At 31.4% G+C, this 11,249-nt stretch overlaps 1 protein-coding gene across 1 annotated transcript; it reads left to right on the top strand.

The window, feature by feature from the left end:
• Positions 1–2,557: 2,557 nt before the first annotated feature.
• Positions 2,558–5,715, top strand: LOC149205693 (bifunctional pinoresinol-lariciresinol reductase 2-like). Its single transcript, XM_089393527.1, has 5 exons — positions 2,558–2,766; positions 2,969–3,118; positions 3,210–3,450; positions 4,888–5,091; positions 5,353–5,715. Exons 1-5 carry the CDS (start codon positions 2,575–2,577, stop codon positions 5,514–5,516), a joined length of 951 nt encoding a protein of 316 aa, XP_089249653.1. The 5' UTR covers positions 2,558–2,574; the 3' UTR covers positions 5,517–5,715.
• Positions 5,716–11,249: the final 5,534 nt, after the last annotated feature.

The raw sequence follows: 11,249 nt of genomic DNA, 5'->3' as shown, positions 1-11,249 counted from the left end.
GAATATGTTGACCCTTTTTTGTTATATTTTTATTGGGAGCCTATATTGATTCTTAAGGGAATATGCTCAACATATGCTTAGTCTTAATGCTTATCAAGTAGTGTATTAAAGAAGTTTGTTAGGTTGCACTGACTTTTAATAAATTTAAAAAATTAGATTCCCCACCCACCAATTTTCTAGAGATTGGAGATTATTCCAATTCTAATAAGTTCCTCTATGATAAGTTCAGCATTATTATTTATTTATATCATTCATTTTTATATAAGAAAAAATTATTTAGCAAAATGCTCCATTACTTTTAATAAATTTAAAAAATCATATTCATGCCAAGTTGCTTCCCACCCACTAATTTCCTAGGGATTTGAGATTATTCCAATTCTAATAAGTTCCTCCATGATAAGTTCTTAATTATTATTTATATCATTCATTTATAATTCTTTTTATTTTTCTTAAGTTAAAGTTGACCCATAACATTTTTATACATGGTTAATCAAATAAATGTGTGTATTAGTACGGCATTCTTGGTGTTGCAATAGTTTGTTTTGGTTATATTTATAAAGTCAACAACATTAATATTTTTAATCTGGTTGTACTAGTCTTAGTGTACTACGAATTTTTGGAAGTGTTGATTTTATTTGTATTCAAAAACAGATTTTAAACCCTAAAAATATAAAATATGTCAAAAATGGTTTTGGCCAATTTAAACTAAAAACTCTAACACAGAATAATTAAACAACCCCTTTGTATATTACCATGATTATCAATTATATGATAAATAAATTTACAATGTTCAAAAAAAATTGTCAATAAATTTTTAATAGTGTGTATTCTCACCTTAAAAATTACATTAAAAAAAAAAATTAATAATAAATAACTTTTGTATCAATCATCTATCTATTTATTGCAAGTCGAAGTTTTAGTTGAAAGTAGCTGCAACTCACCTAATTGTGATTTGCACTTTCGTCGGGTGACTAAAACAAATTGATGGTAAGTTGGCCGTCCTTTTCCAATTTAAAGGCCACTCGTCATGGATTTTTATACATAAAAAATTAGTCATAGAGCTTAGAATTTTGGATGCTTTAGAGATTTGTGATCCTGTTAAATTTATTAAAAATAAATAAATAAATGACATAATAAGATTTTTTGAATTTTTTACTAAATGTTAATTAAAAAAATGTAACCTTGTAAATAATATAGGAAATAATTAAAAAATTTTGTGAGGTGCTATTAATTAGTATTTTTTTAAATTTTTTTTAACGACATGGTGAATTGTCACTGCCAATCCTAATCTATGGGAGACCTAGGATCAATCCTCGTAGATGCCTCTATAACAGCAGGAGTACATCCAACCACCTGCAAGTAGGGTATACTAAGATCCTATGATTTGCCTCTATAACACCAACCACCTGCAAGTAGGGTATACTAAGATCCTATGATTTGCCTCTATAACACCAACCACCTGCAAGTAGGGTATACTAAGATCCTATGATTTGCCTCTATAACACCAACCACCTGCAAGTAGGGTATACTAAGATCCTATGATTTGCCTCTATAACACCAACCACCTGCAAGTAGGGTATACTAAGATCCTATGATTTGCCTCTATAACAACAGGACTCACGTGTCGACCGACTCACGTGTCGACCGCCCCTTTAGCTTCCACCACAGCAGGTCAGTGTACTCAATGAGATTTGAACTTTGGTCTCCCAAGCTTCACCCAAGTGACTTACCGTCAAACCACACATCCTAATATTTTTACATACTAGTGAAAAGAAAAAACCCAAGGCACCAGCAAATTCTCTCTTGTTCTTGGGCTCATGTAGGTTCCTTTTTATACATGATTATGATATTGAAAGATGGGCAGGCTCCCATTGGAAGGGTGGTTTCCAATCGAAACCAATGTTGTGGGATCTGCATTGAACCCTGTGTTAACTGATAGAGAGTGTACTAATTGATAGAGACGAGAATCTACTTTGGACTGAGCCCTATGGTAACTGATAAAAATTCTGTGCTAATTGATGCTTTGGACGGAGAACGAGAACAAATAAGCCAATGTTACTATGGAAAATGGTTCGAGTGCATGCAAGTGCTCTTCCCCGAAGCTAAAAAGAAAACATCCTCAAAAACTAGATATTCTAACTAGCCGGACCTAAAATCGTTGTTCTCAACAATGGAGCAGGCGAAAGAAATTAATATGGCGCATGTGAAACTCATGAAATCAAGACCTGCTTATCCACGTTGAACGCCAACAAAAAAAAATAAAAATCTAGGAATCATACGTTGCGGCCCCCAATCTAGCTAGAGGCAAAGCCGCCCCATAAAAAAAAGGCCTTCGGCTTAACAAGGCGCTGATGTTGACAGGACAGCTGCCACACAGAGTAAGGCTCAAGTCAAAGCATGGAACTGCGTTCCTCGCCGTGGGTTGTTGGACGTTCAAAACTTAAAAGAGAAGTATACATCTTACACCCCACTTCCTACCGACAATGTTGATGGAATTGACTGGTCCTGCGATTATGTATATACGGAAGAACGCTGAATCGCAAACGGTGGACTGTAACTTATTGTTTATCATCGATGGCGGAGGAGGGCAAGGCCAGGATTTTGATAGTGGGAGGGACGGGATACATTGGCAGAAGGTTTGTAAGGGCCAGCTTGGCCCTTGGTCATTCTACTTATGTTCTTTCTCGCCCAGAGGCCATTGGCCTTGACATTGAAAAGCTCCAAATGCTCTTGTCCTTCAAAAGTGCCGGAGCCCATCTTTTACAGGTGATATATACTAATATTATTTTGTATTTTTTTTCAAATCTTGCAACTGGTAACTTATGATATGGAATGGAATCAGTGACTTATCCCATAGAGTGTCTTGGCAATGCTCTCTTCACCCTGAAACCAAATAAGCAATATTATTTTGAGTCTTCTCTTCTATGGTGTTAGTCATTTTTCCTGATACAAATATTTGACCTGGCAGGGGTCGTTTGATAATCATGAGAGCCTTGTGGCCGCTTTGAAGAAAGTTGATGTTGTGATTTGCGCCATGGCTGGAAACCACATTCGCAGTCACGCAATTCTTCAGCAGCTGAAGCTGGTGGAAGCCATTAAAGAAGCTCCCAACATCAAGGCAAAATCAGCTTGTAATTTAAGTTCTTAATGTATATATATGTGGGGATTATTTGCAATAATAATTATACACTTGTGAGTAATGTGTGCAGAGATTTCTCCCATCTGAATTTGGCATAGATCCGGACAGAATGGAACATGCAATGGAACCAGGAAATGTCACTTTCATTGACAAACGAGAGGTCAGGCGCGCCATCGAAGCAGCGGGGATCCCGTACACTTACGTATCTGCAAACTGCTTTGCAGGGTATTTCGTAGGGGGGTTGGCACAGCTTGGTCGTGTAACACCCCCTGCAGATCGAGTTTGCATCTATGGAGACGGGAATGCTAAAGGTAACTGATCTTTCTTTCTTATATGGTTTAGTGATTAGATGGGGAGTAGCCATGCAAATACTTTTGGTTTAAGCTCGGGTGGGTGTACCGTTCTCATTTTGTATGAGATAGGAATTTTATGATAGAAATTCTTATATGGGTGTACAAATTTGAAATCTGTTGAACGAACATGTACCGTAAAGTTTTGAAATCGGGTTAAGGCAGATAATCGCGTTTTAGACAAACATGTCATAGCATGATATGATAATGTAGCCTTGTTAAATTTACAAAACAAAATGTAATATTAATATTTTGTAATATAAAATAATTTTTAATTTCAAAATATTAATAAATAATTAGTAGTTAAAAATAATAGATATTATTGTTAATTGTTAAAAAAATTAAATTTAATTTAGTTCCATAAATGAAGAATATTAATTTAGGAATATAAATGTATATTTTGAGAGAATGTTTATACACATATAATATATGACCACATTCTAAACATAAAATTAGTTGATAATTTGGGATTTGAGATTTATATTGTTCACCACAATGTGGAATTTGTACAAAGTTTATTTTATATTGGGCATCATATAGTTAATTGGGTATATGGATGAATACAAAAATTCTCATAATCTATTATTTGAATGCAAAAATTCTAATGTAAAGCTATACAATTTGTTTTAGTATATAATTATTTTTACTTTTATCATCAAAAACAATTTTTAAGAATCATTCGAGATTTTCAATATTATAATATTCTATTTCAATTTTTTAAAATATTCTTAAAATTAATTTAAGTATTCTAAAAAATATATTTTTTTTTTCAGTAGGAAAAAATCATCATATTAATATATTGTGGAATATATGAATCATGTTACATTGAGATACATTGAGATCGAAATATCTCGGAGAATGAGGATATAAGGCGCCGGAAGGACGCATTCGGAGATGCATCAAACAGCATCAGTCATACAATAACAGCATCAGGGAAATGTTCGAAAGATTATATGGAAAAAACAGCAGTATCTGAGACATGTGTCAGCAACAATCAAAATATATACTCCTGAATTTTTTTCATATTAAATTTTAATTCATCAATTTTTACTATATCAAATCAAATTTAAATATAAATTTGGTAATTATACTTATAACTGCATTCACTATGTAAAACCTAACAAAATAGATATCAAAATTTTTATAAAAATTACAATGACTCCGCATACAAAATTAGGCCCTTGCGTCCAATGCATTTTGAAGGTCGGGGTTGATGCAAAGTCGTTTTATCAACCTCAACACTTGGACATTAGATCCGAGATATTAGGGCATTTATGAAAATATGAGATATTAGGGAATTTATGAAAATATTTCAATTAATTACAATTGAAAAAATATCATTATTTGTTAATTAGATGTGATATTACAGTTAGATGATAATGAGATGTTATTTTACAGCTATTTGGGTGGACGAAGATGATGTAGCAACTTATGCAATAAGGACCGTGGACGATCCACGCACTCTGAACAAAACCCTCTACATTCGCCCTGCTGCTAACATTCTGTCTCAGAAAGAGGTGATACAGATTTGGGAGAAATACACAGGAAAAACCTTAGAGAAAACATACCTGTCAAGCGATGATTTCCTGAAATTGATGAAAGGTAAATATAATAAATTATAATATATTTGTGTCTTCACTTAACCACTTATCATTGTTTAATATTAGTACCACTTACCCTGGTTTAATATTTAATACTTAAAAGGTTAGTATGGTAGTATTTCTTTTCAGGTAGAATTTGATGATGAATTTAATTTTCGAAATATATATTATTTAATAAAATGTCCAATTATACGTAATAATTTTTACCATTGATAAACTATCCATGCAAGCATATTAATGTGAATATGGATAATGGATGCAGGGAGAAGTTTGGCAGAGCAGATTGGTATGACGCATTTTTACCACATATTCTACGAGGGTTGCCTCTCTAATTTTGAGATTGGAGACGATGGAAAAGAAGCGACTGAGCTCTACCCAGATGTCCAATACACTACTGTCCAAACGTACCTCAACAGTTTTTTATAAATCCCGTTCGCCTTTTTTTTTTTTGGGAACATTTGATTTCGAATGAAGTAATCATCTTCAAACACCAATTGGAGTTTAGACCAACATTTATGGTTGGAATTCATTTATACATGGAATCAGTTTTTATTTCAAGATTTTTTTATCTTCCATACATTACATGTTAGCAACAGCGCTCACTCTGTCTGTGAGTGTTTTGGAATTATTTTGGGCAATCTTCCAGCTGGAATTCAAAGTTCTCAATTTTAGTAATATTTATTTATTAATATTTTTTTAATATTTATTTTTAATAAAATTTATTATATTATATCAAAACTCCAGAACTCTCGAGGCAAGAGTTGGTGATGAGACTTGCTTTCATATTGCTTGTATCCTCCTACACTATGGGCATATGGGTGAGGCCTCCTCAGATTTGAACAGAGGTGGGACTACTTGCAAATCGATTCCAAACACCAAAACTCTAGAGGTCGGAGTTGGTGATGGGACTTGCTTTCATATTGCTTGTATCTTCCAACACTAATGACTTATGGGTGACACCTCCTGATATTTGAACACCAGTAGTACTACTTGCAAATTGATTCCAAACACCAAAACTCCAAAGGTCGGAGTTGGTGATGGGACTTGCTTTCATATTGTTTGTATCCTCCGAAATATCTAGTAGAAAAAACACATCAACTTGAGAAAATAGTGAAATTAACAAAAACATACATATGAACCATTATCTATTGAAATGTTGTTGATCGGTTCCCAGAATCCTTCCTTCTTCAGTTTCTCTTATATTCCATCTTCCCATAACTTGTTGTATGCTCTCCTTAGAAAGGAGGTCGGCCTAAAAAATAATAAAAATAATATTTTTCAAATATTTATATTAAATTTTTAATAAACAAATAAAAATATATTTTTTTAAATATTATTAAAATCTCATGATCAATTTAAAATATCAAAATTGAATTAAATTTTATATCATCATTTTAATTAAAATCTTCCTTCTTCTTTTTCTTTTTTTTTTGTTTGCCAGGAGAAGAAAACACCTTTCTTTATATATGAGAAGAAAACACCTTTTCTCTGTATATGAAAAATCAGTAAATATATAATCATTTGTCTCTCATCCTCTTTAAGACCAGTAAAAATATAATGTCAAAATCTCCATATAAAAAAAACAAAAAAACAACATGATCATCCCTAAGATAAACAATTCCAAACAAAACTATGATAACATATATGTTTCAAGTAAGTCCATATAGAAAACATGGAGACCAAAAACTATATCTAAGACATTAGTTGATGATCATATTACCTTCTTCCATTACAGTAAAACAAAAATGCATAACGAGCTGGGGCATGTAGACCAAGTATGGACCTCCATATTAGCTTCCAGGAAAATACGCTAAAAGTTTACAGTGTGAAACTCGTCTTAACAACAAAATATGATACATCCAGCGTTTGAAATATGTTGGACCAAAATTAGATCTCCCCAGCTTGTCGTTGATGAGCCACTTGAAATCACCATAGATGTGGATGTGTCGAATATGTTTTAGTTTGGCGAACCAGAACCAGAACAACCCCACAGTGCCAGCACTTCAACCTTGGTGTTAATACCATTGCCTCCCTGCCAGTGCAATTTGTAGTAAGACTGCAGAGAAAATTTGATCCAAACTGCGCAACCACATATACCTGCCTGTGAAGCCCCATCAAACATACATGTTGAAAAAAAATAATTGAATATACAATGCATAACCTGGACACCTGGTTTGTCTGAGGTTCACCAAGAAACGGATCCACCCATGCCAATATTCTAGAACAAATGCCAGCGAGGTTGACAGGACTGTAATTAAAAATTAAAAATCCATTGTTTATGTGCTTTCTCAAGTTCTCACATAACATAAACTAGCACAACCACATTTAGTAATGTAATTGATAAATCCTGATAATTGTATATGAAACATATATACAATCACATTTTCCAATGTGGTTGATATAGGCCGATAAGCTTATATCAACTACATTAATAATTATTATGGGTATTTTTTTTAACACCAACTATTTAAGATTATTAATAACTATATGAATATCAACAACGAGGACATTTATATATATTATTATATAAATATTATAATAATAATAATATAAATTCCTAATATATATTAATTAATAATAAAAATAGCTCATAGATTATCATTATATTATTAAAATAATATAATAATATAATTATTATTATATTATTATAATAATAATATAAAATTATAAAAATAATAAAATATATTTATTATTATATTACTATAATAATTATATTATATTATATACTACTAGTGCTAATAATAATAATAATATTATATTTATCATTATATTATTATAATAATAACAATTATTATAATAATAACATTAAATACCAATTATTTAAGATAATTAATAACTATATAAATAATAACAATTATATTCTTATATATTTATATATTTATGATTATTATAATAATGTAAACTCATATTATTATTATTATTCTTAGGCTTTAGTATTTTTAATATTTATCTTAGGGTTTGTAGACATTGGGTTTATAATATTAGTCCCTTTTGTTTATTATTACCCAAGGGATTATGAACCAATGGGAATAATATTAAACAAGAAATGACTAATATTATAAACCCAAGGAAATAATATTAAACCCAAGGGACTAATATTATAAACCCAACATTGGTAAACCCTAATATAAATATTAAAAAGACTAAAATAAACATGGTTTATTTTCATGGTGAGAGAATCCTTGTCACAATGTGACATTCAACCATGGTTGACCATGGTTGTCTATGATTGACAATGGTTGACCATGATCGATATTATAAACCTAAGGGAATAATAAACCCAAGGGATTGATATTATAAACCCCAAGGAATAATAAAACTAAGGGATTAATACAAAAACCCCAAGGGATTATGAACTCAAGGGAGTAATATTAAACCCATGTCACTAATATTATAAACCCAACATTGTTAAACCCAAATATAAACACTACAAACACTAAAATAAACATGTTTTATTTTGATGGTGAGACAATCGTTGTCACAATGCGACATTCAAACATGGTTGACCATGGTTTGCTATGATTGACAATGGTTGACCATGATTGATATTCTAAACCCAAAGGAATAATAAAATGAAGGGATTAATACTAAAACCCTAAGGGATTATAAACCGAATGGAATAATATTAAACCCATGGGACTCATATTATAAACCCAACATTGGTAAACCCAAATATCAATACTGCAAACACTAAAATAAACATAATTTATTTTAATGGTGAGACAATCCTTGTCACAATGCGACATTCAAACATGGTTGACCATGTTTGGCTATGATTTATATCATAAACCTAAGGGAATAAAAAACCCAAAGTTTTGATATTATAAACCCAAATGAATAATAAACCCAAGGGATTAATACTAAAACCCCAAGGGAATAATATTAAGCCCAAAGGACTAATATTATAAACCCAACATTCGTAAACCCAAATATAAATATTGCAAAGACTAAAATAAACATGGTTTATTTTCATGGTGAGGCAATCTTTGTCAAAATGCGACATTCAACCAAGGGACTAATATTATAAACCCAACATTGGTAAACCCAAATATAAATACTACAAATACTAAAATAAACATGGTTTATTTTGACAGTGAGACAATTCTTGTCATAATGCGTCATTCAACCATGGTTGACGATGTTTGGCTATGATTGACAATGGTTTACCATGATTGATAATATAAACCAAAGGGAATAAAAAACCCCAAGTTTTGATATTATAAACCCAAATGAATAATAAACCCAAGGGATTAATACTAAAACCCCAAGGGATTATGAACCCAAGGGAATAATATTAAGTCCAAGGGACTAATATTATAAACCCAATATTTGTAAACCCAAATATAAATATTACAAACACTAAAATAAACATGTTTTATTTTCATGGTGCGACAATCTTTGTCAAAATGTGACATTCAACCATGGGACTAATATTATAAACCCAACATTGGTAAACCCAAATATAAATACTACAAACACTAAAATAAACATGGTTTATTTTGATGGTGAGACAATTCTTGTCACAATGCAACATTCAACCATGGTTGACCATCTTTGGCTATGATTGACAACGGTTTACAATAATTGATATTATAAACCAAAGGGAATAATAAACCTACTAAAACCCAAGGGAATAATATTAAACCCAAGGGACTAATATTATAAACCCAACATTCGTAAAACCAAATATAAATATTACAAAGTCTAAAATAAACATGATTTATTTTCATTGTGAGACAATCTTTGCACAATGTGACATTCAACCACGGTTGACCATGATTGATATTATAAACCTTGTTGGAATAATAAACCTAAGGGATTGATATTAAAACCCAAATGAATAATAAACCCAAGGGATTGATACTAAAACCCCAAGGGAATAATATTAAACCCAAGGGCCTAGTATTATAGACCCAACAATCGTAAACCCAAATGTAAATATTACAAATACCAAAATAAACATGATTTATTTTCATGGTGAGACAATATTTGTCAAAATGGGACATTCAACCATGGGACTAATATGGTAAACCCAAATATAAATATTACAAACACTAAAATAAACATGGTTTATTTTCATGGTGAGACAATCTTTGTCAAAATGCAACATTCAACCATGGGACTAATATTATAAACCCAAATTTGGTAAACCCAAATATAAATACTACAAACACTAAAATAAACATGATTTATTTTGATGGTGAGACAATCCTTGTCACAATGCGAGATTCAACCATGGTTGACCATGATTGATATTATAAACCTAAGGGAATAATAAACCCAAGGGATTGATATTATAAACCCAAAGGAATAATAAAACTAAGGGATTAATATTAAAACCCCAAGGGATTATGAACCGAAGGGAATAATATTAAACCCATGGGACTAATATTATAAACCCAATATTGATAAACCCAAATATAAATACTACAAACACTAAAATAGACATGGTTTATTTTGATGGTGAGACAATCCTTGTCACAATGCAACATTCAAACATGGTTGGCCATGGCTGGCTATGATTGACAATGGTTGACCATGATTGATATTATAAACCTAAGGGAATAGTAAACCCAACTTATTTACATTATAAACCCAAATGGATAATAAACCCAAGGGATTAATACTAAAACACCTATGAGGATTATGAATCCAAGGGATTAATACTAAAACCCCAAGGGATTATGAACCCAAGGGAATAATATTAAGCCCAAGGGACTAATATTATAAACCCAACATTTGTAAACCCAAATATAAATATTACAATGACTAAAATAAACATGATTTATTCATGGTAAGACAATCCTTGTAACAATGTGACATTCAAACATGGTTGACCATGATTGATGTTATAAACATGAGGTAGTAATAAACCCAAGGGATTGATATTATAAACCCAAATGAATAATAAACCCAAGGGATTAATACTAAAACCCCAAGGGATTATGAACCCAAGGGAATAATATTAAACCCAAGGGACTAATATTATAAACCCAACATTCGTAAACCCAAATATAAATATTACAAACACTAAAATAAACATCATTTATTTTCATGGTGAGACAATCCTTGTCACAATGTGACATTCAAGCATGGTTGACCATGGTTGACCATGGTTGTCTATGATTGACAATGGTTTACCATGATCGATATTATAAA

Source organism: Pinus tabuliformis, chromosome 1_2, assembly GCF_031772625.1.
Source record: "Pinus tabuliformis cultivar Carrire ecotype Pingquan chromosome 1_2, CPIR1, whole genome shotgun sequence".
Taxonomy (NCBI): Eukaryota; Viridiplantae; Streptophyta; class Pinopsida; order Pinales; family Pinaceae; genus Pinus; species Pinus tabuliformis.
The sequence above is the reverse complement of the archived record's forward strand: the minus strand, read 5'-3'. Positions and strand labels throughout refer to the sequence as shown.

Excerpts from the sequence above, each read along its gene's own strand:
- LOC149205693 (XM_089393527.1), top strand. The coding sequence starts at position 2,575 with ATGGCGGAGGAGGGCAAGGCCAGGATTTTGATAGTGGGAGGGACGGGA. Across the intron at positions 2,767-2,968 it reads CCGGAGCCCATCTTTTACAG|GGGTCGTTTGATAATCATGA; the intron begins GTGATATATACT and ends TTGACCTGGCAG. Across the intron at positions 3,119-3,209 it reads AAGAAGCTCCCAACATCAAG|AGATTTCTCCCATCTGAATT; the intron begins GCAAAATCAGCT and ends TAATGTGTGCAG.